This window comes from Carassius gibelio, chromosome B3 (assembly GCF_023724105.1).
Source record: "Carassius gibelio isolate Cgi1373 ecotype wild population from Czech Republic chromosome B3, carGib1.2-hapl.c, whole genome shotgun sequence".
Classification (NCBI taxonomy): domain Eukaryota; kingdom Metazoa; phylum Chordata; class Actinopteri; order Cypriniformes; family Cyprinidae; genus Carassius; species Carassius gibelio.
In genome coordinates this window covers 42,904,124-42,931,571 of record NC_068398.1, presented here as the reverse complement: position 1 = coordinate 42,931,571, position 27,448 = coordinate 42,904,124, and the positions used below count along the sequence as shown (strand labels likewise).

The 27,448-nt window shown below is 40.5% G+C and overlaps 2 protein-coding genes across 4 annotated transcripts; one reads left to right on the top strand and one right to left on the bottom strand.

Annotated features, from left to right (window-relative positions):
- Positions 1 to 11,025: 11,025 nt before the first annotated feature.
- On the bottom strand, positions 11,026 to 14,420 carry LOC127952728 (uncharacterized). Its single transcript, XM_052551433.1, has one exon. It carries the CDS (start codon positions 14,349 to 14,351, stop codon positions 13,488 to 13,490), a length of 864 nt encoding a protein of 287 aa, XP_052407393.1. The 5' UTR covers positions 14,352 to 14,420; the 3' UTR covers positions 11,026 to 13,487.
- A 2,068-nt stretch (positions 14,421 to 16,488) lies between these two features.
- On the top strand, positions 16,489 to 21,214 carry LOC127952726 (uncharacterized). Of its 3 annotated transcripts, XM_052551432.1 has the most exons (3): positions 16,550 to 16,918; positions 16,981 to 17,197; positions 17,276 to 18,848. In XM_052551432.1, the coding sequence occupies exons 1-3, from the start codon at positions 16,775 to 16,777 to the stop codon at positions 17,335 to 17,337; spliced, it is 423 nt and encodes a 140-aa protein (XP_052407392.1). In that variant the 5' UTR covers positions 16,550 to 16,774; the 3' UTR covers positions 17,338 to 18,848. The 3 variants fall into 3 exon arrangements, with proteins under 3 accessions (XP_052407390.1, XP_052407392.1, XP_052407391.1); XM_052551430.1 differs by adding an exon at positions 20,878 to 21,214 and having other exon boundaries at positions 16,489 to 17,665; XM_052551431.1 differs by having other exon boundaries at positions 16,557 to 17,197.
- Positions 21,215 to 27,448: the final 6,234 nt, after the last annotated feature.

The following is a 27,448-nucleotide window of genomic DNA, read 5'->3' as shown; positions in this document are numbered from 1 at the left end:
TAGACCACTCTGTGATATGCCAGAAGAGTCAAACAAACGGAAATTGGAGAATGGTTGTATGTATACATTCAGAACCCCAGTTGCCAGTTGGAGAAACACTAGAATTGCAGCAGGAAAAACAAAGAGAAATTGGCTTTAAAATATGTTTCAAAATAAGGAAAGCAATGTGTCAATCTACAACTTGATGAATGCTACCTAGCCCTGAGCAACGATTCTGTAAGTTCAGTCCACCAATTCTACATCACTGCCTATTTTAGTTTTGGTTTTAACACACTGCCCTTACATTTGCACCAATATGAATAGCCTTCACTTTTCCTCACTTAAAACTATTCACTTTTGCTGGTTTCATTTTCAAAGTGTTGGATGAGAGACTTTACATAAACTGTGATTCTCCTTTCAGTTTCCATTTTCCTGAAATTAATGCAGTTATTCAATCCTCCACCAGCCCACCACTATACAGGTTCAAGCTGGAAATGTGGTTGATAAAGTACACTGTTTGACTGAAGAAATAAAAGGTTTGACCTGATGGAAAAATCTCTGCAGAGGAGAGCTAGGCTAGAAATTTAAACATTTTAGTGTTTTATTTTAGTCGCATTAATTCTGAATTATTGGTCATAAAGCCTGCATTTAGGATTCTTCATTCTACAGTAGGAGGACAAGCTAAATGGGCTTTTAACTGAATTTAGTTGTGTGTTAAAATAATTTGCTTAACTACTGCCAGGTGGCGCAAAGGGACGAATTTTGAAATTACTGTAATAATAAAATTACGGTTTGTAAACTAAGATGAAAGGACAAGTAAAACATCAATAGCATTATATTATAACATTTTAACATCCTTTAAAACCATTATAAAATTTAAAGTAAGAGTTAATTTAAAAACATGGGATAGTCTTAGGCTACAGTAAAAATGTAAAAGAAAGACCTTTACACAAAGTCTTACTGCATGCTATTGTCATTAAACAGTCATTACTAGGTATATAAAATGTTCTAATCAGTGTGTGTGTGTTCCTATATGTGTGTGTGTGTATATATATATAGGAACACACGCACACGGATTAAAAAATATATATTTTCATTCTGGTTTGCTCTTAGCAAAAATAAATAAATAAAATCCTTCAAGTCGAAATGAGAGATAACGAGAGGAATGAGAAATGAGAGGAACGAAATGAGAACGGTCCAGCATTAAGACCGCACTAACAGTAATAATTCTTATTAACTGCTATTGTTTTTGATTTTTCAAACTGTCTCCAATTATGCCTTAAAGGGGGGGTGAAATGCTCGTTTTCACTCAATATCCTGTTAATCTTGAGTACCTATAGAGTAGTACTGCATCCTTCATAACTCCAAAAAGTCTTTATTTTTATTATATTTATAAGAGAAAGATAGTCTGTACCGATTTTTCCCGGAAAAACACGAGCGCCTAGAGGCGTGACGTGTGGGCGGAGCTAAAGAATCACGAGCGCCAGTAGGCTTTTGAGTTGAGAGCGTTTGGAAGCTGTGACACAGATCCAGAGGCTGAAATTTAACAAGAGCAGCATCAGCAAAGGCGTCTCTATGTGGTATGTACTGAAACTGTATATATTTGCTTAGCGGTTTTGGAAAATGACTAAGTTCCACTTTATGTCGTCTTTTTTTTTTTTTTTTTTTTTTAAGCTGTACATGTGGAAAGTGCAGTTTGATGACAACATCGCATGTTGTTTACTTGATGTGCTTACGCGCTGATAGCTAAGTTAACAACACAGAGATATTTGAAGCAGTTTTACTCACCTCATGTGGTTCCAACACACGATCGTGACCCTTTTCCGTTGGGACTACATTATCCTTAAGAAATAAACGATGTGCAATCCGAAATGCAGGGAACAAACAAAAACACTTGCACAACTCCGTTGATGCTCTGTAAAAATAAACTCCATCCACTGGTCCCTTAATGCTGTTTCTCTTTTGGTAATCTGTGCAGGGTTGTCTTGCCCTGGCAACCAAAAACACACTTCTTTTGTGACTTTTCGCGACGCTCTCGCTCTGATCAGGCTGTGCTCAGCCTCTCAGTGCTCTGCTATACGGGAGCGCGCGCTCTTCCCGCAGAAGAGCACGCACTTAGGACCCATATAAGGAAATTCCGCTCCATCTAACGTCACACAGAGCCATACTCGAAAAAAACTTTCCGAAACTTGTGACAAACCGGAAGAGGTTTTTTTGGAACAAAAATACTCCTTCAAACGTACAACTTAATTTTTGAAACTTTGTCCATGTTTAGCATGGGAATCCAACTCTTTAACAGTGTAAAAAACTCAGTATGCATGAAATAGCATTTCACCCCCCCCTTTAACTGTGCTAGCAGAAATTGAGTATGGTATATTTCAGCTGTTTTATGTGCTGGTGCCTCATGCGCACATATTCATTGTAAACAGCGCAGTTCAGCATGAGCAGTGGTCTACTGTGGCATATTTTTGCTCATTATAATATTTTTCCGTCGATAATGAAACACATGTGAACCACAAAGCCTATTTTACCTAATAAATAATAGTTTAGCTGCAAATACGCAACATCACGAATATGGAAACATTTGGATGTGTCCAGAATGAGAAAGGTAAACCCAACAGGTAAACTAAGTGGATATACTGTATATCAATTTATTTTATTTACTTATTTCGTGTTATCCCATTTTTTTCATTGCATATGAAAATTTAAGAATAAAAAAATCCTCCTACCCCCTAAAAATTCTCTTCACATTCTCGCGTTGCTCAATTTTGGACGACATAAAAGTGTTTGATATAAAGGTTGCTGTCCCATTTTATATGAATTGTTAATAAAAAAAATATATATATATATTCTGTTAGTTTCATGGTAACATGCAATCAAGGTCTTCTGTTATATAGGCTATATTTAATATTCACTGTGGCATTTTCACCCATTTAAACTTAAAATTCCATGAGATTTTAAATTCAGTTTAATATTATTAAAAATTCAGATTTAAACTAGTATAAAAACGCATTCAATTGCTTAAATTATTTCTATAAGTTAAAGTAGCCAACCTTAAAAATGTGTTGTCATGACTTTTTCATCGTATTTTTTTTACAGTCTGATAACGTTGCATTCTGGGACGTGGCGGTCGCGAATGTAAACATACAGCAAGTCGAATGAGAAGAAGCAGAGTTGGGAGAAAGAGAAAAGATTGTAAAATCACGAAAAGGTTGTGGGATTTAAAGGGATACACAAAATAGGGATGTCAGGGACCGGTATGTGCACAAAATTGGCAGCATTAACGGTTTGAATCCATATGAAATTTCCAACAAAGAGTGGAGCACCGACGATTACTTGCTTCTACACTTTTGCATTACAGATATCCTCGGCTACATTGTTTTATGAGCGCCTACACTTCAGAACAGTTCCGAAGCAACAAGTCATTGGAATCTCATGTGCAGTTCACAAATGGATATGTTCAGGAGTTGCAGATCATAAAACCGGCAAACAGTATACGTTACAGTAGTCTGGACAAAGGTAAGCTGCGCTACACCTTGCTGCTAGTTTAGTAAACGTTAGTGCTAACAACCATTCACACATGTAATTACTTTTAACAAAAGTGTAGTTAGAAGCTGTCAACCCTCCCGTTTTTATCCGGGATTCTCATCTATTTGAACTCTTTTCCCGCTGTCTTCCCGTTTTAGTATTTTCCTGTAAAATATCCCGTAAGCCCGTAAGTCCTGTTGCTACCCCTTGCCCTTCCAGCGAAACATGTTTTCAAAGCATCGTTTGCTTACTTGAGAGCAACCTTAAGGCCAATTTATACTTCTGCGTGATGTTGGGCTTTTTAAGATCGCTTGGTTGTTGTGAGAGCACGATTTCACACCAATCTGTAACTAAAGTCACGTTAGACCTAGCTTCACAAATCGCTCAACGTTAGTTAATGCAGCAGTTTTGTAGAACGACTTTTTGCTGTCAGCAGAGGGATAGCAACAAAAAGATGAATGTTGAAATTTCCCGTATTTTGGATGAGTAACCCAAGAAATTTCCCTTCTTTTCAATGTTAACTTAAGCTATATAAATTAATATTCAGATGTTATGGTCTCCGTGGTCGTGCCTCCAAGCAGGAAAGCAGTGTAAAGTTAATCCATTCTCATTTTGTTTTCTGCATGGCGATTATGTGTTGCGCTATTACACCCCACAATAAAACAACGGTTTACCATGATTGAAATAGATTTTTAATTAATCAAATTAAGACACACGGATGAGAGGGAGTATGTCTAAACACTGCACAGTAGTCCGAGTAACAGTAAAGGAGGCTGTCAACGTGGTGGCCACGCCAAGTCACGATGCCCAAGCCCTATTATTAAGCAGGAGTTTATGTTAATGCGTGTGCGTGCACAGAGCTCGTTGTGGCTCGGTGTGTGTGTGTGTGACTGACAGACAGCGTCCGCGGCACGCATTAGAGATCTCGCAGATCTCACAGACAAACGTCTTAATATAATCGCACATTAGATATGTTTGGTGAGATAAGATGTGCACGATAACATTATTAAGCAAAAATACATAGTACATTATTTTTTTCCCCTTGTTCCACTACAGAATGCAGAACCGATAGCGTCAGATCTTACTGATACGGTCTTTCATAATTTAGCCCCAGGGCCAGTTTAATACCGGGTTTCGTTACACATCCCTACTTATACCTGACTTATATTTTTTCCTCTCACAAACTCTGATTTATTTTTCAGCGTTAAAAAAACAAAAAAAAAAACATGCATCAAACAGAGAACAGGTGATGAATCCGTTAAAATGCAATACACGATTAATATATATTTTTTCATCTGACAAACTTAATTTATTTTTAGCGTGTTTAAAAAATAAAGAAGACATGCAGCAAATGAAAATAGGCAATTAATCCGTTAAAATTGTATACTTCAGAGCAGAGCCTGGGCCTAATATAGGCTATCCAGGTTTTTTTTTATTTTTTTATTGCATCTGAAAATGACTTGATCAGCCTCACAAGTTCATTTAGGCTATTTAACATGCCCTGTGACATTTTATCCATTTTTACTTATAAACTCTTTGAGAATTTAAAGTTAGTTTAATAGTATTTAAATTCAAGTTTAAAAATAGATTTTAACTTCTAAATACTAACAACCATATTGCATGTGAAAAAATAAAATGCATAACATTTCTGGTGTTTGGGTTTGTACTTAAATATAATGAGCTCTAAGTTTAATAGCCCTAGACTGGTTCTCTCTCCCTCTCTCTCTCTCTCTCTCTAACAGCATTAGCTCAGTGAAATACATCTTCCTTCCGTTAGAATGAATGTTTTCCTGCTTGCTAAATGTCGGTCTCATGTTCAATAATCAATTGTATTCGCCTCAATCTGATTCAGTAAAGTCAAACCGCAGACAGTGAAGCCTCGGAGTCCCGCGCGCTGTGAGGCGGGAACAGAGGATTCCGCTTGGTCTTAAAGCCTTCCCAAACATCCACGATCACAAATAAAAATGATTTTCGTAAATTAATTCTTAATTGATGATTTGTTATTTTCATTATGGTCTTGTGAAAAAAATAATATACGGATAAAGAAGCTAAATGTTTTCTTTTAATTTTCATTTTGGGGGTATTCTTCCCAGCCGGCATTTCAACGTTGAAACAACGTGAGGTACCATGGTTGAATCAACGTTTAATTACCTTTCGATTTTGCAAATTGGATCAACGTTGAAATCACGACGTGGATTCACCGTTGAAATCGAGACGCTGTTTCACCGTCTTACCTTCATTACGGGTGAATTAGGGTCGTTCTGCAGACCTTGTATGAAAACTGAATGAGCTGTTGACTTTGAAAAGTTAATCAATGTAATAACACGACATTGTTTTACCGTCGTACCTTGCACCGTGTATAAAGACACAATTGTATGTTCAATTAGATCAGTGGTCACCAACCTTTTCAAGCCGAAGATCCCTGACCTCGGCCTTAATGAAAGGCAAGATCTACCTATCGAAGAATAGATAGAAAAAGACAGCCCAGATTGTACTTCCAACTTGAGCCCTTTTATTTAGTATTTGAATTTAATATAAATTAAATGTTCTTTTCTTTTTCTTTTTTTACTTAACTTGGAAGCAACCATCATATAATCAGATCATATGAAGTGGCACTGAACTCAAGAAAAATGCCATTGTCAGCAGTAAAGTGCTTATTCACTGAAGTTTCTGACGGTACTACCTACCCTTAACATTTTATAAATGAACTGTGCAAACAAAATGATCAACAATCTCAATTAAGCTAAGTGCAGTTATGTCCCATCATATGCAACATCCCTTTTCTCAATGCCACCAGAAGGCAAAACTACTGAAGTAATGTTACTCACTCAAGTCAGTGTGATGGCTGTGACTGAATACTCTTTGTGAGTCATCTGAAGTCTGGCTCATAGCTAGAGACAGCCAGTCTGAGGCAGTCTGTGAGGTGTCTGTCAGTAAGGTGGCTCCTGTATTTTGATTTGATTATTTTCATCTGTGAAAATGCCATTTCACAGAGGTAAGTTGATCCAAAATAGGCACTCACTTTTAGTGCACATGCAGTGAGGAGCGGAAACTTTTCTCTGTTGGCAAGTCCCCAAAAGTCACTGTCCCTTGATCTGGCTTTCAGCTCAATGTCATTTTTCAAATCAACCATCTCCATGTCAACTCCACTTGACAAAGAAAATACTTGCTGGAATTTGGCTGCAATCTGTTCTATATCAATGAGCATGAATGGGTTTGAGACAAATGAAGCAATGCATTTCATTTCGTTTAACTCACCAAAACGCATATTGAACTCTGTTGCAACTTTGTCCAGGTGAGCACAGTAATTCTCAGGGTGAAAGATTTGTGATCCAAACACCAAGCTTAGACTTAAAAGCATTCACTGCGCTGATCATGTGTGGCAGGTGTCGGTCTTTTCCCTGGAGCTCGTTATTGAGTGTATTCAGCTTTGCAGTCAATTCTGTCTGAAACCCCAGGTCACACAGCCACGCATCATCTGACAGTTACTTGTGCTCCTCGTTTCTTGCAGATAGAAATGTCTTTATCTCAGGCAGTAAGTCAACAAACCGCTGGAGCACGTTCCCAATGCTCAATCACCGCACGTAGGTCTCCGTACACGGCATCGAGCTCATTCAGTAACGCCTTGCATAAGCGACGCTGAAGTGCTTTTGCTCGTATCGAGTTTATCAGTTTGGCCACCAATGACATTACGTGTGAAAAATCTACAACTTTCCCTGCTAAGGCCTGCTGATGAATGACACAATGATAATTCTTGAACTCTGGAAAATCAGGGTCATTACGGAACAGTGCTATAAAACCAAGGCGCACGCCACGCATCGCCGGTGCTCCGTCGGTGGTAATTGCTACCAGTTTATGAATGGAGATATCATTTTAGCTTACATATTTTTTAAACTCAGTGTAAAAATCCTTACCTCGCGTTCTCTCCTTTAAGTGCAAAAGAGTGAGGAAGTCCTCTTTTGTTGTAGAATCCTGGAAAGCCATTCTGACAAAAACAACAAGCTGAGCTGTTTCCACTGCATCCAGAGATTCGTCGAACTGCAAGTGAAAAATATTCACAGAGTGACAAGTCCTTTAACACCTGTCGATCCACGTCCTCTGACAGTGACTCGACCCTCCTTGCCACTGATGCAGGGCCGAGAGTCACAGCACGGAGTGAGGCTTTTATATCGTCTTTGTTTTTGAAATCCTTGAAAATAGTCTCTGCAGTAATGGCCATGGCTTCCTTGAATAATTCGCCATCCGTAAAAGGCTTTTTGTTTTTAGCCAGAAATTGACTTACACGAAATGATGCTTCAGTAGCAGTCTTTTGTAAAAAGTCATTGCTGGGCCTTCAACTCAGATCTCAGCTCCTCAACTTTTCGTGCACGAATCGCGCTCTTTTGCGGGTAGCGGTCTTCAAATTTTGGGTGGTTGATATTGTGATGCCGCTCCAGATTCCCTCTTTTACATAATTCTTGTTTTTGTTTACCAAGGTAAACAGAAATTCCTGTTCCCATTCTAGATGAAAATTTTATGTTTTTGCCTTCTTTCATGGAGCCTCCGCCATTCTAGTTTGTGGTATGTTACCTCGCGTGGGCTATCACCATGGAGATCCATATTGACGTTTGCGACAGTTAATTTACGGGTGCTCTTCTTTTATCTGATTGGTCACTTCATTGAAAATAAAGCAGTTGGATTAAGTAATACAGATGCTTGCAAAACTGGAGCTACCGGGACAGTGATAAAGATCTACCAGTCGATTGCGATCGATGGGTTGGCGACCACTGAATTAGATCCTAGTTGGCATTTAGATCAACACGATACATGCAAGGCTAAAAATCAGATGACTGGCAGCAATGGCTTTACAATCAACTTCAAAAAACTACCACATGCTCAAAATTGTAAAACAACAGTTTTATTTTGGAAAAATACTGTATAAAACTCCCAAAAATGATCCCAAACTTTCTTATGCATTATGAGTATGCATGGATGTATTGTTAAAAACATTTAGTAGAACAATCCAAATACAATAATATTTAAGGGTTTTTGTAAAATGTTTTTGCATATAAATGCATATTTTTTGCAGCACTTGCAAGACAAACCCTTGTACCTTTAGGACTGAAACCAGTCGATCTTTTATTTTGGTGGAAAACTACAGTTTCTGTCAAAAACACGTTTTAGTAATGTGTCTCATTACAAGAGATGTGTACATTTGTGCAATAAAAATGTGTTGCACAGTTAGAGATGGGAACCTTCAACCAGGACCGCTGTAAGGGGAGGGAAGATTAGGACAATTCCAAAGGCCCAGCATTAGAGAGAGCACCCCGAGTGGGGGGGGGGGGTACTAAGGGGAACCCCCCCGGACTGTGTCTTCTTTACCATGGGGAAGGCAGAATTACTACCGAATGGGACTCTAAAATGTTAGAACAAACAGCCTCGTGCATAGTGTGGCTGTCCTTCGGGTGATCCTTGAAAGTGTCCCTGCGCAAGGTCCTTTCTGACGCCGTCCCCTCCACTCTCTCCCACGTGTGCTTTCTGTACCGTCCTGTATAAACATTTACATTTAATCATTTAACAGACGCTTTTATCCAAAGCGACTTACAAATGAGAACAATAGAAGCAGTCAGGTCAACAAGAGAACAACAAAATTATACAAGTGCCATGACAAGTCTCAGTTAGTCTAGAACAGAACACATAGCCAGGTTTTTTTTATAAGAAAGACAAGAAAATAAGGAAAAGTTTTAATATTAGTTGGTTAAGTTCTGGTGAAAAAGATGAGTCTTTAGATGTTTCTTGAAAATGAATAAAGACTCAGCTGTACGAATTGAGATTGGGAGTTCATTCCACCAGCTGGGCACAGTCCAGGAAAAGGACAGTGAGAGTGATTTTGAACTTCTTTGGGATGGCACTACAAGGAGTCCTTCACTTGCAGAGCGCAAATTTCTGGAGGGCAGATAAGATTTAACCAGTGAGTTTAGGTATGTTCACAATGTTTCACAATAACTTTGATATTGTGAAATATATTTAATTGAAAACTGAATGCAAAATAAATCACACAATATTTTCACTTTACAGTTCAGCAACAGTGAGGTTGGAAACAAAGTGGACAATCAATCAATCAATCAATCACCTTTATTTATATAGTGCTTTAAACAAAATACATTGCGCCAAAGCACTGAACAACATTCATTTGGAAAACAGTGTCTCAATAATGCAAAATGATAGTTAAAGGCAGTTCATCATTGAATTCAGTTATGTCATCTCTGTTCAGTTGAAATAGTGTCTGTTTTAATTTGCAATCAAGTCAATGATATCGCTGTAGATGAAGTGACCCCAACTAAGCAAGCCAGAGGCGACAGCGGCAAGGAACCGAAACTCCATCGGTGACAGAATGGAGAAAAAAACCTTGGGAGAAACCAGGCTCAGTTGGGGGGCCAGTTCTCCTCTGACCAGACGAAACCAGTAGTTCAATTCCAGGCTGCAGCAAAGTCAGATTGTGCAGAAGAATCATCTGTTTCCTGTGGTCTTGTCCTGGTGCTCCTCTGAGACAAGGTCTTTACAGGGGATCTGTATCTGGGGCTCTAGTTGTCCTGGTCTCCGCTGTCTTTCAGGGCAGTAGAGGTCCTTTCTAGGTGCTGATCCACCATCTGGTCTGGATACGTACTGGATCCGGGCGACTGCAGTGACCCTCTGATCTGGACACAGACTGGATCTCGTGGCCACGGTTACCTCGGAACAAGAGAGAAACAGACAAATATTAGCGTAGATGCCATTCTTCTAATGATGTAGAAAGTACAGTGTTATGTGAAGTGTTCCGGTTCCAGTTTACCTAATTAATGCAGCCTAAAAATCCTTTAACGGATTTGGATATTAAAAGCATATTAGTATGTTATGTGTATGCCAGGTTAAAGAGATGGGTCTTTAATCTAGATTTAAACTGCAAGAGTGTGTCTGCCTCCCGAACAATGTTAGGTAGGTTATTCCAGAGTTTAGGCGCCAAATAGGAAAAGGATCTGCCGCCCGCAGTTGATTTTGATATTCTAGGTATTATCAAATTGCCTGAGTTTTGAGAACGTAGCGGGCGTAGAGGAGTATAATGTAAAAGGAGCTCATTCAAATACTGAGGTGCTAAACCATTCAGGGCTTTATAAGTAATAAGCAATATTTTAAAATCTATACGATGTTTGATAGGGAGCCAGTGCAGTGTGGACAGGACCGGGCTAATATGGTCATACTTCCTGGTTCTAGTAAGAACTCTTGCTGCTGCATTTTGGACTAGCTGTAGTTTGTTTACCAAGCGTGCAGAACAACCACCCAATAAAGCATTACAATAGTCTAACCTTGAAGTCATAAATGCATGGATTAACATTTCTGCATTTGACATTGAGAGCATAGGCCGTAATTTAGACATATTTTTGAGATGGAAAAAATTCAGTTTTACAAATGCTAGAAACGTGGCTTTCTAAGGAAAGATTGCGATCAAGTAGCACACCTAGGTTCCTAACTGATGACGAAGAATTGACAGAGCAACCATCAAGTCTTAGACAGTGTTCTAGGTTATTACAAGTAGAGTTTTTAGGCCCTATGATTAACACCTCTGTTTTTTCTGAATTTAGCAGTAAGAAATTACTCGTCATCCAATTTTTTATATCGACTATGCATTCCATTAGTTTTTCAAATTGGTGTGTTTCACCGGGCTAAAAGGAAATATAGAGCTGCGTATCATCAGCATAACAGTGAAAGCTAACACCATGTTTCCTGATGATATCTCCCAAGGGTAACATATAAAGCGTGAAGAGTAGCGGCCCTAGAACTGAGCCTTGAGGTACTCCATACTGCACTTGTGATCGATATGATACATCTTCATTCACTGCTACGAACTGATGGCGGTCATATAAGTACGATTTAAACCATGCTAATGCACTTCCACTGATGCCAACAAAGTGTTCAAGTCTATGCAAAAGAATGTTGTGGTCAATTGTGTCAAACGCAGCACTAAGATCCAATAAAACTAATAGAGAGATACACCCACGATCAGATGATAAGAGCAGATCATTTGTAACTCTAAGGAGAGCAGTTTCAGTACTATGATACGGTCTAAATCCTGAATGGAAATCCTCACATATACCATTATTCTCTAAGAAGGAATATAATTGTGAGGATACCACCTTTTCTAGTATCTTGGACAGAAAAGGGAGATTCGAGATTGGTCTATAATTAACTAGTTCTCTGGGGTCAAGTTGTGGCTTTTTTATGAGAGGCTTAATAACAGCCAGTTTGAAGGTTTTGGGGACATATCCTAATGACAATGAGGAATTAATAATAGTCAGAAGAGGACCTATGACTTCTGGAAGCACCTCTTTTAAGAGCTTAGATGGTATAGGGTCTAACATACATGTTGTAAGTTTAGATGATTTAACAAGTTTATACAATTCTTCCTCTCATATAGTAGAGAATGAGTGGAACTGTTCCTCAGGGGGTCTATAGTGCACTGTCTGATGCGAAACTGTAGCTGACGGCTGAATGGTTGCAATTTTATCTCTAATAATATCGATTTTAGAAGTAAAGTAGTTCATAAAGTCATTACTGCTGTGGTGTTGGGAAATGTCAACACTTGTTGAGGCTTTATTTTTCGTTAATTTAGCCACTGTATTGAATAAATACCTGGGGTTATGTTTGTTTTCTTCTAAAAGAGAAGAAAAGTAATCAGATCTAGCAGTTTTTAATGCTTTTCTGTAGGATATGCTACTTTCCCGCCAAGCAATACGAAATACCTCTAGTTTTGTTTTCCTCCAGCTGCGCTCCATTTTTCGGGCTGCTCTCTTTAGGGTGCGCGTATGCTCATTATACCATGGTGTCAAACTGTTTTCCTTAACCTTTCTTAAGCGTAAAGGAGCAACTGTATTTAAAGTGCTAGAAAAGAGAGAGTCCATAGTTTCTGTTACATCATCAAGTTGTTCTGAGGTTTTGGATATGCTAAGGAATTCGGATACATCAGGAAGATAACTTAAAAAGCAGTCTTTTGTGGTAGAAGTGATGGTTCTTCGATACTTGTAACAAGAAGTAGAATTTACAATTTTGGCTATATGAAGTTTACACAGAACTAAATAATGATCTGAGATATCATCACTTGGCTGCATAATTTCAACACTATCAACATCAATTCCATGTGACAGTATTAAATCTAGAGTATGATTTCGACAATGAGTAGGTCCTGAAACGTGTTGTCTAACACCAATAGAGTTCAGAATGTCTATAAATGCTGATCCCAATACATCTTTTTCATTATCGACATGGATATTAAAATCACCAACTATTAAGACTTTATCTGCAGCCAGAACTAACTCGGATGTAAAATCACCAAACTCTTTAATAAAGTCTGTATGGTGCCCTGGTGGCCTGTATACAGTATCCAGTACAAACATAACAGGGGATTTATCATTAACATTGGTTTCTCTGGATAATGTTATATGAAGCACCATTACTTCAAACGAGTTATACTTGAAGCCTGCCCTCTGAGAAATTCTGAAAACGTTATTATAAATTGAAGCAACTCCTCCCCCTTTGCCTTTTAGACGCGGCTCGTGTTTATAACAATAATCTTGGGGGGTGGACTCATTTAAAATAATGTAATCATCAGGTTTTAGCCAGGTTTCTGTCAAGCAGAGCACATCTATATTATGATCAGTTATCATATTATTTACAAAAAGTGTTTTCGTAGAAATGGATCTGATATTCAATAAGCCAATCTTTATCATTTGTTTATCCATATTGCATTTGTTTTTTATTCGTTGAACCTCAATTAAATTGTTAACCTTAACTTGGTTTGGACGTTTTTTGTATTTTCTAGTTCGTGGAACAGACACAGTCTCTATAGTGTGATATCTAGGTGAAAGAGTCTCTATGTGCTGAGAATTAACTGACCTCTGTGACGGGAGGCAGCTAGCAGACGGTCGGTTTAGCCAGTCTGTCTGCTTCCTGACCTGGGCCCCAGTTAGTCAAGTATAAACACTAAGACTATTTGCCATATTTCTAGACAGAAGAGTGGCGCCACCCCATGAGGGATGAAGACCATCTCTTTTAAACAGGTCAGGTCTGCCCCAAAAGCTCGTCCAATTGTCTATATAACCTATGTTATTCTGTGGGCACCACTTAGACATCCAGCCATTGAGTGATGACAATCTGCTATGCATCTCGTCACCACGGTAAACAGGGAGGGGACCAGAGCATATTACAGTGTCTGACATCGTGCTTGCAAGTTCACACACCTCTTTAAAGTTATTTTTAGTGATCTCCGACTGGCGAAGTCGAACATCATTAGCGCCGGCATGAATAACAATCTTACTGTATTTACGTTTAGCATTAGCCAGCACTTTTAAATTTGCCAAGATGTCAGGCGCTCTGGCTCCCGGTAAACATTTGACTATGGTGGCTGGTGTCTTTATATTCACGTTCCGTACAATAGAATCACCAATAACTAGAGCACTTTCATCAGGTTTCTCAGTGGGTGCATCACTGAGTGGGGAGAACCTGTTTAATGTTTTGATCGGAACAGAAGAGCGGTGTTTTGACCCACGACTACGCTGCCTCACCGTCACCCAGTTGCCCTGCTGCAGGGGCTCTGCTGGAACCGGACAATGTACAGGAATCCCTGAGCTAGACGCATCCAAAGCCATATCTAGATCCCTAACATTCTTACTGTCCTCAATTAAAGTTTGGATGCGTGTCTCTAATTCTGAAATCTTCTCTGTCAGCCTAACTGTTTCCCTGCATTTATCACATGTGAATCCCTCATCAGCGACAGAGATAGATAAACTGTACATGTGGCAAGAGGTGCAAATAACAATTGTAGGAGAAGCCATTACTCACCGTGCTTGATGAAATATTCTTACTGCGGTTGTTTGATGAACTTGTGGAAAACTGCAGCGTGTTCATTAAACACTATTCATTAAACACGTATCTAATGTATTCAAATGAAAATTTACAATATTAACAAATTATTCACAAGCAGTGTTTTCAGAGCCCCCAGTTACACTGTTTTAATCAGAACACTAGCAATACAGTGTAGTAAAATACGTACAATCAAATTCAGTACATTTTTATTAAACTAATCACAATCAAAACCTATCACAAAAGGTCAAAGCATCTCTACCAGAAGTGACTGCAATGTAGCAGATGAACAATTTCTTACCAATGTTTCAAAAACAAGCTGGATCATTGATGACTCTACAAGGGGAAAGAAGGAAGGGTTTACTGAAAAGTTCTTAAAAAGCTTTAAACCATTAGTTCTCAAACTTTTTAAAACGTCTCAGTTACGTACGTAACCCTCGTTCCCTGATGGAGGGAACGGAGACGTTCTGTCGAACGACATATGGGGTCTCACTTGGGAGGCCAATGATCTCTGAATTTAAGAGAAAACGCCAATGAAAATTGGCAAGTGGATTAACATACCTGAACCACTCCCCGTGCCAACGGGTATAAATAAGGCGACAGGTTCATCCACTCATTAGGTTTTACACTGAGGAGCCGAGAACGTGTCCCGGCAACAGCGAATGGTTCAAGGTTGTGGCATGGGGACATAACGTCTCCGTTCCCTCCATCAGGGAACCGAGACGTTCCCTATCTGTCAGTCACTACGAGTTATATCGAACGACATATGGGGTCCTATGAAAAACGCCACAACCTGAACACCATCACAACCCTGTGGCACTGCAATTGTCGACAAGCCCTGGCGTGCCACAAAAGCTATGCTTAAGGTTGTAACCTTCCCAAAGCCCCAGCGCAAATTCACTGACCTTGCTACCGAAGGGGCCAAAGGGTGAGTACATCACTGCTGGAGAAGGCCACGCTGCTGTTCTGCCCACATAAAGTTAATGGAAGGGATTTCAACCTTCAGAGAAAAGATTGCTTCAAATCTTCCCTATTTGTCCTTTCAGCTTGGCAAGACAATGGGGAAGCGAGCCTTAGGAAAAGGTCACTACGGAGACCACATCCTACCCATAAGGAGGTGACATGTGGAGATACTGATATGGACTGACCCAGGGGGCAGTACTACATATGGAAGGGGTCTCTGAGGCAGGTCCTACCTTAGAGTAGGGATGGAACGGCTGCCAGAAGAGACTGACAGAACGGGTCTGTCAAGGGAAGACACGGGTTTGCCAAGAAGGAAACCTTACCGTGGAAGAATATACATATGGGATTACCTGTAGGGAACCAAGCCATATGAACACCTAGCCCAGTACAGGGGCTGACCGGAACTCCGGGCATGCTAACACCAGTACTGGGCCTTGCGACAGACTGCTCTGCCAAGTCTGACTGCCGAGGGTGCTGGAGGATGGTCAACCAGGGTGCGCCAACCGGGGAACTCTACTGGGAGAAGAAAGGCGCTCGCATCCCTGTGTTAGGGGGAATGGCGCAGCAAGCGTGACACCCAGCCAGCCCTTCCCGCTAATTACCTGTTACCCAACACACGGAAAGAAACTGGCTCCACACGGAGGTTGTAAAACCTCGCAAAGGTGTTGAGTGTCGCCCAGCCCGCAGCTCGACAGATGTCTGCCAGAGAGGCGCTGTGCGCCAGCGCATAGGAGGAGGCCACACTCCGTGTGGAGTGGCCCTCACCCCCAGGGGGCACGGCTCGCCTTGGGAATGGTAAGCCAAGGCGATGGCCTCCACTATCCAGTGGGCCAACCTCTGCTTAGAGACAGCCTTCCCCTTCTGCTGACCTCCAAAGCAGACCAGGAGCTGCCCAGAGCTTCTAAAGCTCTGGGTGCGATTCACGTATATGCGAAGCGTTGTTACGGGACACAACGATGCCAAGGCTGGATCTGCCTCCTCCAGGGGCAGCACTTGCAGGTTCACCACCTGGTCTCGGAAGGGAGTGGTGGGAGCCTTGGGCACATATCCAGGCTGGGGTCTCAGGACAACATGAGAGAAGGCCGGCACGAACACAAGGCACTCTTCCTTCCTGTTTGCTGTTTGCTGTTGACGGCTGTACTGCGTTTGAGCTCCGTCACTATATTCTTTTCATTGACTATTTTTAACTTAAAAATCTATTTTATACATCATTGTTTCCGTTTATATAACGCGTGAATATATCCTCTATTGTATTCTACAACAAAAACAATCAGAGCGCCTCGCTATCACTAGTTTTATTTTGATCTCCCGGGTCCGCTATTAGCTTTTAGCCAGTTAGCATCAGCAAGCGTGTTTGCTGCTAACTGCGCTTACATTGCTAATACTCTATTCTCACACATTACCACTGCTGTACTCACTGTTACTTGCTTTAATGGCGGATGAATGTCTCCACTCTGTGCAGCTCGAGCTCGAGGCCGTGGGGAAGCAGATTCGCGACCTGGAACAGAGGCAGGCCAAGCTGAGAGAACGGAGAGCCGCGCTGGAATCATCCCGGGCTGACGCTCACAAGTCCGGGGTAAGTATACAGCGTGCTGTTAACGGTCCCACCACGTCTACTCCGTGTGTTTCTCTGCGCAGGCCCGGTGCACCCAGGACGCGATCTTCCCAGATGTCCTTCACTGCGACGCCGGGACACCACGGACCCTGGGTGCATCCACATCGGAGGACGCGAGCCGGGTCCCGGGCGACTACTTCTCCCCCTCCTGCCTTCGAGCTCTCCATCCAGAACCGCTTCGCTCCCCTCCGCGAGACAGGACGCGACGCTGTGATCATCGGAGACTCCATCGTCCGACACGTAAGTGCTACGTTAGCCGAAGGTAAAGTGCACACTCATTGTTTGCCTGGTGCTCGTGTTCTCGATGTTTCTGCGCAGATACCCGCGATCCTGAAGGACGGCGAGAGCCCCAGAGCGGTCGTGCTTCACGCCGGGGTTAACGACACCACGCTGCGGCAGACGGAGACGCTGAAGAGGGACTTCAGGAGCCTGATCGAGACGGTTCGCAGCACGACGCCCGCGGCGACGATCGTCGTGTCAGGACCACTGCCCACGTATCGACGAGGACACGAAAGGTTCAGTAGACTTTTTGCTTTAAATGAATGGTTGTTGTCATGGTGTAAAGAACAGAAACTGCTATTTGTTAATAACTGGAATCTTTTCTGGGAGCGTCCTAGACTGTTTCGCGCTGATGGATTACACCCCAGCAGAATTGGAGCGGAGCTTCTCTCTGACAACATCTCCAGGACACTTCGCTCCATGTGACTAGTAAGACAATTCTCAAATAACCATTATGATGAGTTTTGTTCCACCCGCTTAAATGCTAAAGGTACTTGCGCTGTAAAACCTATTAAGACTGTGTCTGTTCCCCGAATAGCGAGGTCAAAATATAAATATAATGTAGGATCTAGAAAAAATCTTATCGTAATTAAACCAGAAAAATGTAAAGTAAATGAACAAAAACAATTTTTAAAGTTTGGGCTCATAAATATTAGATCACTCGCACCAAAAGCAGTTATTGTAAATGAAATGATCACAGATAATAGTTTTGATTTACTCTGCTTGACTGAAACCTGGCTAAAACCAAATGATTATTTTGGTCTAAATGAGTCTACTCCACCAAACTACTGTTATAAGCATGAGCCCCGTCAGACTGGTCGTGGCGGGGGTGTTGCAACAATATATAGTGATATTCTCAATGTTACCCAGAAAACAGGATACAGGTTTAACTCATTTGAAATACTTCTGCTAAATGTTACTCTGTCAGACATGCAAAATAAATCTAATGTATCTCTTGCTCTGGCTACTGTGTATAGACCACCAGGGCCGTATACAGAATTCCTGAAAGAATTTGCAGATTTCCTCTCAGACCTTCTAGTTACAGTTGATAAGGCGCTAATCATGGGAGATTTTAATATTCACGTTGATAATGCAAATGATACATTAGGACTTGCGTTTACTGACCTAATAAACTCCTTTGGAGTCAAGCAAAATGTCACCGGGCCCACTCATCGTTTTAATCATACACTAGATTTAATTATATCGCATGGAATCGATCTTACTGCTATAGATATTGTACCTCAAAGTGATGATATTACAGACCATTTCCTTGTATCGTGCATGCTGCGTATAACTGATATTAACTATATGTCGCAGCGTTACCGTCTGGGCAGAACTATTGTTCCAGCCACCAAAGAAAGATTCGCAAATAACCTGCCTGATCTATCTCAACTGCTAATTGTACCCAAAAATACACACGAATTAGACGAAATTACTGACAACATGGGCACTATTTTCTCTAATACATTAGAAGCTGTTGCCCCAATCAAATTGAAAAAAGTTAGAGAAAAACGTACTGTACCATGGTATAACAGTAATACTCACTCTCTCAAGAAATTAACTCGTAGTCTTGAACGCAAATGGAGAAAAACTAACTTAGAAGTTTTTAGAATTGCATGGAAAAACAGTATGTCCATTTATAGACAGGCTCTAAAAACTGCTAGGGCAGACCATATACACAAACTCATTGAAAATAACCAAAACAATCCAAGGTTTTTATTTAGCACAGTGGCTAAGTTAACAAATTACCAGATGCCACCTGATTCAAATTTTCCACCAACGTTAAATAGTAATGACTTTATGAATTTCTTCACTGATAAAATAGATAACATTAGAAATACAATAGCGAATGTAGATTCTACAGCGTCTAACACTTCAGTTTCATCCATCGCACCCAAAGATAAACTGCAACGCTTTACAACCATAGGACAGGAAGAGCTAAATAAACTTATCACTGTATCTAAACCAACAACATGTTTATTAGATCCTGTACCCACTAAATTACTGAAAGAGCTGTTACCTGTAGCAGAAGAAACGCTTCTCAATATCATAAACTCGTCGTTAACTTTAGGACACGTCCCAAAACCATTCAAGCTGGCGGTTATCAAGCCTCTTATTAAGAAACCAAAACTAGATCCTAGTGTACTGGCAAATTATAGGCCTATTTCAAATCTTCCATTTATGTCTAAAATTTTAGAGAAAGTTGTGTCTGCTCAATTGAGCACCTTCCTGCATAAAAATGATATGTATGAAGAATTTCAGTCAGGTTTTAGGCCCCACCATAGCACAGAAACTGCACTTGTTAAAATTACAAATGACCTGCTCCTTGCGTCAGACCAAGGCTGCATCTCATTTCTAGTCTTACTTGATCTTAGTGCTGCGTTCGACACCATAGATCATGACATACTCATAGATCGATTACAAAACTATACAGGTATTCAAGGGCAGGCTCTAAGATGGTTTAGATCCTACCTGTCCGATCGCTACCATTTTGTTTACTTAAATGGGGAGTCATCTCATTTATCATCAGTAAAATATGGAGTGCCACAAGGATCCGTCCTAGGTCCCCTTCTATTTTCAATATATATGTTGCCCCTTGGTAATATTATTAGAAAATACGGAATTAGCTTCCACTGTTATGCTGATGATACTCAGCTATATATCTCAACGAGACAAGATGAAACTTCCCAATTATCTAAGCTAACAGAGTGTGTTAAAAATGTAAAAGATTGGATGACACACAATTTTCTCCAATTAAATTCGGATAAGACAGAGATATTAATTATTGGACCAAAAAACACTACACAGAATCTTGTAGATTACAATCTGCAACTAGACGGATGTACTGTTACTTCCTCTACAGTCAGAAATCTGGGTGTTATATTAGACAGCAATTTGTCTTTTGAAAATCATATTTCCAATGTTACAAAAACTGCATTCTTCCATCTTAGAAACATTGCCAAGCTACGAAACATGTTATCTGTTTCTGATGCAGAAAAGCTAGTTCATGCATTCATGACCTCTAGACTGGACTATTGTAATGCACTTCTAGGTGGTTGTCCTGCTTCGTCAATAAACAAGCTACAGGTAGTCCAAAATGCAGCAGCTAGAGTCCTTATGAGGTCAAGAAAATATGATCATATTACCCCAATTTTACAGTCTCTGCACTGGCTACCTATTAAGTTCCGTATCAGTTACAAATTATCATTACTTACCTATAAGGCCCTAAATGGTTTAGCTCCAGCGTACCTAACTAGCCTTCTACCACGCTACAACCCATCACGCACCCTAAGGTCACAAAACGCTGGACTTTTGGTCGTTCCTAGGATAGCAAAGCCCACTAAAGGAGGTAGAGCTTTCTCACATTTGGCTCCCAAACTCTGGAATAGCCTTCCTGATAATGTTCGGGGTTCAGACACACTCTCTCTGTTTAAATCTAGATTAAAAACACATCTCTTTCGCCAAGCATTCGAATAATGTTTCTTTTTAATTGTGAGTGTAGTTGAATCTGTTCAAAGTTGCATTTCTATTCATTAGCTTGGGTTAAACTAATTTTACTTTGTTGGATCAGCAGCTATGCTAATGATGTCTGTATTTTGTTTCTATGTTTCGCCACGGGATTTACATCCCGTGGTAACTAGGATTTACACAAGCTCCAGTTTGGATCCAGAACACCTGAGAAGAGATGATGCTGACCCTCAGAGGACCCCAGATGATGCTAACCTTGAATCAACAAACAGAACTAACAATTATTGCTAAATGTGTGACTGAATCATATAATAACTTAATAATATTGATAGTTCATCGTCTAGCTGACTACGTCTTGTATTATTATTATTATTTTTTCTAAAATCCTGTCAAATGTGCACAAACTACTAGCTACTACTAAATATTGTAGAAACATAATTTTCTGTAAAGTTGCTTTGTAACGATTTATTTTGTAAAAAGCGCTATACAAATAAACTTGAATTGAATTGAAATTCACTTACCAAAAATGCTTGGAGGTCCCCAACCCTCTTGAGGGAAGTGAGCGCGACCAGGAGCGCTGTCTTGAGAGACAGGATCTTAAGCTTGACTGAATCCAGCGGCTCAAAGGGACCCCTCAGAAGTCCGGCCAGGACGATAGAGAGGTCCCAGGAGGGAATCAGGGGTGTCCTAGGAGGATGTACTCTTCTGGCACCCCTCAGGAACCTAACGATTAGGTCATGCCTCCCCAGGGACCGGCTGTCCACTGCATCGTGATGGGCTGCAATGGCAGCCACATACACTTTTAAGGTGGAGGGTGACAGCCTACGCTCCAACCTTTCTTGCAGGAAAGAAAGCACGACTCTGACCGAGCATCTCCGGGGGTCTTCTCGGTGAGAAGAACACCAATTCGTGAACAGACTCCACTTCAGAGCATAGGCCTGCCTCGTAGAGGGGGCTCTAGCCTGAGTGATAGTGTCCATCACCGCCGGTGGCAGATCACTTATGTCTACCGGGTTCCGTTCAGAAGCCACACGTGCAGATTCCAAAGTTCCAGACGCGGGTGCCAAATGGTGCCCAGCCCCTGAGAGAGGAGGTCCCTCCTCAGGGGGATGCGCCAGGGAGGGGCTGTTACGAGGAGCATGAGTTCCGAAAACCAGGTCCGGGTGGGCCAGTAAGGTGCAACCAACAAGACCTCATCCTCGTCCTCCCTGACCTTGCACAGTGTCTGTGCAAGCAGGCTCACTGGGGGAAACGCATACTTGCGTAAAGCCCAAGGGCAGCTGTGTGCCAGTGCTTCTGTGCCTAGGGGGGCCTTGGACAGGGAATAGTACAGCTGGCAGTGGGAGGACTCGTGGGAAGCAAACAGGTCTACCTGGGCTTCCCAGAATCGACTCCAGATCAGCTGGACCGTCTGGGGATGGAGTCGCCATTCCCCGGGGAAAGTGAGCTGTCGTGAGAGCGCGTCGGGCGCCCTGTCAGTTGATGTACGAAACAGCCGCAGTGTTTTTCGTGTGGACCAACACAAGCTTGTCCAGCAACAGCGGACGAAACCGTCCTAAAGCTAGATGCACTGCCAGCAACTAAAGACAGTTGATGTGCCAAAGCAGTGGAGGTCCTGTCCAGGACCCTGAAGCTACCTGCCCGTTGCATGTCGCACTCTAGCCTGAGTTGGAGGCATCTGTTGTGAAAACAACGTGCTGGGACACTTGTTCTAAGGGCATGCCGGCCCCAAGAAAGGCAAGGTCTGACCAGGGGCTGAATAGGCAGTGACACATCGGTGTGATGGTGACACGATGTGTACCGCGGCGCCATGCCCATCTCGGGACTCGGGAGTGCAACCAGTGCTGATGTGGCCTCATATGAAGCAACCCGAGCTGCGTTACTGCAGCTGCGGATGCCAGATGCCCCAGGAGCCTCTGAAAGTGTTTCAGTGGTATCACTGTCCTGCCTCTGAAGGTACTCAGGCAGTTCAGCACTGACTGGGCACGCTCGCTGGTGAGATGTGCCGTCATACTCACAGAGTCTAACTCCATACCAAGATAAGAGATTCTCTGCACAGGGGAGAGCTTGCTCTTCGTCCGGTTGACCTGAAGCCCCAATTGACTGAGGTGCCGGAGCACCAAGTCCCTGTGATCGCACAACTCCTCTTGGGACCGGGCCATAATGAGACAGTCGTCGAGGATCCTGATGCCCACTTCCCAGAGTGGAGCTAGGGCGCCCCTGCGTTGATCAGCTGTGAGAACAGAAAGAAACATAAACTGAAGATTTTCCACCCGACCCTCCTCCGGGGGAAGGAGTGGCGCTGTGATTTCGTCTCTGGCATTGCTTAGCTGTGGATGATTAAAAAATGTTTGATATAAAGGTTGCTGTCCCATTTTATACAGGAGTTTTTCATGTAAAAAATCGAATTATATTATTAACACAAGTTCATTTAGGCTATTTAACATCCACTGTGACATTTTACCATTTTTATTTTTTATAAACAAATAAGATAAGATTTTTCTAGTTCAAGTCGTTCATTTGTTATATTCAACTAATCAGAGGTTTATATTAAATTTGCATAATCAAATCTTAATATATTCCGCGCTCAAGCACATGCATTAAGTTTGCAACAAAGCACATGCAGAAGTAGCCTAATAATTGTGAAAAATGAGACATTTTAATTATTTATTAATAAACAAATGTTTTCTTGTCTGCTGCAAGATGAAATTCACAGTGCTGGCTCTCTCCGACAGAGAAATGTAACATTCACAGATTGTTGAATGTTGAATATTAATGCGCCCTGTCATTAATGCGAATTAATACTTTTTGCACAAATACTTGCATATGCATATTAATTCACATTTTGCATTACAACGTAAATTAATTTTAACGTGCAATTATCCAAAATGAAACCAACCAAGATTTGTAATGAAGATAAAATAAATAAGAATAAAAGCTGCACATCTACCATCAGTGCAGTGCAAATCTTGCACATATTTTACACACCTGCATTTAAATGCAGCTGCATTTATTATAATTTTTTTCATTAATTAATATGAAACCAAGTAGGGCTGGGTGATAAATCACTTTTAACTCGAATTTGTAATTTACATCAGTTTGTTTTCTTTTTAACATCCACTGACGCACCACTCAGTTCTCCCGTAGTTCAGAGTGGCTCAACCCTTCACCACGAGTCTGACAGAGACACGCCGCCGAGCAAAGGATGAGCGGAGCGGTGTGATTCTGACTCGAGCCTCCATCACGAGTACAATTCATGACAACAGCCCGAATATAAACGCATATTCAGCAAGAATTCATGTTAAACATATTTATCTATGGCTTGATCAGGTTATAATGACTGCACTAGTCGAGCGGGATGTTAAAGGCTATATGAGTTTGTCTGTTTCTTTTACTGATTATTTTCGGGTTAAAGCATGATTTAAACAGATACAGCACAGTCACACGCAATCGCTTTAGCAGTAATGCATTCAAACAAATGTGATCTTACAGTGCTACTACATTATCAGTAGGCTATTTGATTCTGAAATCTTGAAGAAATTAATTGATATGTTTAGATAAAATAACTGACAAAAATGTACTCCTTTTTTCCTCACAAACAAAATTTGCACAGCTGATGGGCTAGAATTAACAACAACAAAAAAAATAAATAAAAATAAATAATAATAAAATAAAATAAAGGTATTTCCAGCATTAAGTTAATAACATCAAAGTTTTTTATCATCTTCTCTCAGTTATAAGTTTATAACTATATTAAAACTTGTTTTGAAAAATTTCTCTGTCATTTGAATATTGATTTTTAAATCGATTTAAATCATAAATCGGATTATTTATTTTTTTAGGCCATATGCTATCATCAGTTAATGAAGCTCTTTTTTACATTGTGTGTATTTTGTTGATTATAATGAGAGAACTTGAGTTTAATCGTGAGGACATTTTATTAATCCGTCCAGTCTTTAGAGTTTCAAAGATTTAATCGTGCAGGTTTAATTTTATTCGTTTCTTGTTTTAGGCTAATTAGGCATAAATAATGGGAACAAAATTATACAGTGCTTCATGTTTAAACATGCAACAATTTCTTAATCAGTTTATAGACAAATGTTTTTTCCCCAATAAGTTAAAGGACAGGTAACAAATATCAAAAATGCATATTGTTTTATTAAAGGAAAAAATATATTTATATTGAAATTATAAATTGAAATAGGCATAATATATGAAAATATTGACATTTTGCATATTAATCCATGTAGCCCCCCTAAAATAGGCTACCACTTTTATTGCTCCAATGTAAAGTAAACCACAATTTCTTTTGAATAATATAACGCATAATTAATATAATATAAATAATACTGCACACCTTTAAATGTGTCAAATCTAATGTAGCTTAGAAAATATAAGCACAGGTTCAGGCACAGGCTTGACATTTATCCTACTTGAATTCGTTCTAAAAAATGCACATAACTTCATAAGTACCAAACTTTCGTCTGTGGATATTAAATATGAAATATTTTAACTACAGTGTTTTTCTTTCATTTTCCCTGACTGAAGCCATCAAATGTAACACATCAGTGAGGCAAAACTGACATCTATTAGCGAAAATGTGCTTTGATGCGCTTGTTTGATAACTTGTGGTTAAAGTGCCACTCAGCGGTCAAAAGCTGCAAATGCACTTTATACACTTTTACGTGTGGCGGTAAAAAGGGCCTTTTGAATGTCAATCTACACCGTTTCTACATCACTGCCTGTTTTAGTTTTGGTTTTAACGCACTGCCCTTACATTTGAACCAATATAAATAGCCTTCACTTTCCCTCACTTAAAAGTATTCACTTTTGCTGGTTTCATTTTCAAAGTGGTGGATGAGAGACTTTACATAAACTGTGATTCTCCTTTCAGTTTCCATTTACTTGAAATCATTGCAGTTATTCAATCCTTCCCCAGCCCACCACTATACAGGTTCAAGCTGGAAATGTGGTTGATAAAGTACACTGTTTGACTGAAGGAATAAAAGGTTTGACCTGATGGAAACATCTCTGCAGAGGAGAGCTAGGCTAGTAATTTGAACATTTTAGTGTTCTATTTTAGTCACATTAATTCTGAATTATTGGTCATAAATCCTGCATTTAGAAAATAACAATGATTACAGAAGGTAATATTGGTACTGTAAATTTACATACTGTGTGCGGTATACACACTATATACTGTAAGCATAGAGTAAGCAGTGTGATGATGTGGTGATGCTATTTCAAAATTCAATGAGACTCCATGGTGCATATTACAAAGCACCTTCTTCCACTGAAGAGACGTAGTGCACGGAATAGAGTTCTGTTTAGACAGTCCGTAAGAAACCACAGAAACAAAGCAGGACAGCTTCTCTCTGAGCAACCCAAAAGCAGCTGAAGATCACCAGATTTGCTGCTGAAAACATTCAGCTAAGTCTCCATTTAACAGAGAACTGAAGCCACATGAGAAGTGGTCTGAGGAGAAAAAGAGGAGATATGATCCAGAGAAAAAAAATCCTGTTCAAATTACATATGTATATTTTGTTACAAATATACATTTCTTAAAGTTATTTGATATGAACAAAACCTTTTCATAGAAAGGTTTAAATATGTGAAAAGCATATCTTAAAAAATCTTAACTTTAAATTATCTTAACACACAGTTAATCCATTTTGTAAGCTGTTTTGAGTTTGTCAATCTGTTACCTTATCTTACAATTCTCTTTTAATTTAAGTCAATTAAATAATTTACCTTGAAAACAGAATCTGTCCAGATGTGTTTTTATTGTGTAACATGGCACAAAATATAGGTTACAGGCTACTTAGTCAAAGTCAAAGTCACCTTTATTTATATAGCGCTTTACATACATTGTGTACAGTGTAAAATACACTGCGTCAAAGCAACTGAACAACATTCATTTGGAAAACAGTCTCAATAATGCAGAATGATAGTTAAAGGCAGTTCATCATTGAATTCAGTGATGTCATCTCTGTTCAGTTAAATAGTGTCTGTGCAGTTATTTGCAATCAAGTCAATGATATCGCTGTAGATGAAGTGACCCCAACTAAGCAAGCCAGAGGCGACAGCGGCAAGGAACCGAAACTCCATCGGTGACAGAATGGAGAAAAAAACCTTGGGAGAAACCAGGCTCAGTTGGGGGTCAGTTCTCCTCTGACCAGACGAAACCAGTAGTTCAATTCCAGACTGCAGCAAAGTCAGATTGTGTAGAAGAATCATCTGTTTCCTGTGGTCTTGTCCTGGTGGTCCTCTGAGACAAGGTCTTTACAGGGGATCTGTATCTGGGGCTCTAGGTGTCCTGGTCTCCGCTGTCTTTCAGGGATGTAGAGGTCCTTTCTAGGTGCTGATCCACCATCTGGTCTGGATACGTACTGGATCCGGGTGACTGCAGTGACCCTCTGATCTGGATACAGACTGGATCTGGTGGCCATGGTGACCTCGGAACAAGAGAGAAACAGACAAATATTAGTGTAGATGCCATTCTTCTAATGATGTAGAAAGTACGGTGTTATGGGAAGTGTTCCTGGTTCCGGTTTACCTAATTAATGCAGCCTAAAAATCCTTTAACGGATTTGGATATTAAAAGCATATTAGTATGTTATGTGTATGCCAGGTTAAAGAGATGGGTCTTTAATCTAGATTTAAACTGCAAGAGTGTGTCTGCCTCCCGAACAATGTTAGGTAGGTTATTCCAGAGTTTAGGCGCCAAATAGGAAAAGGATCTGC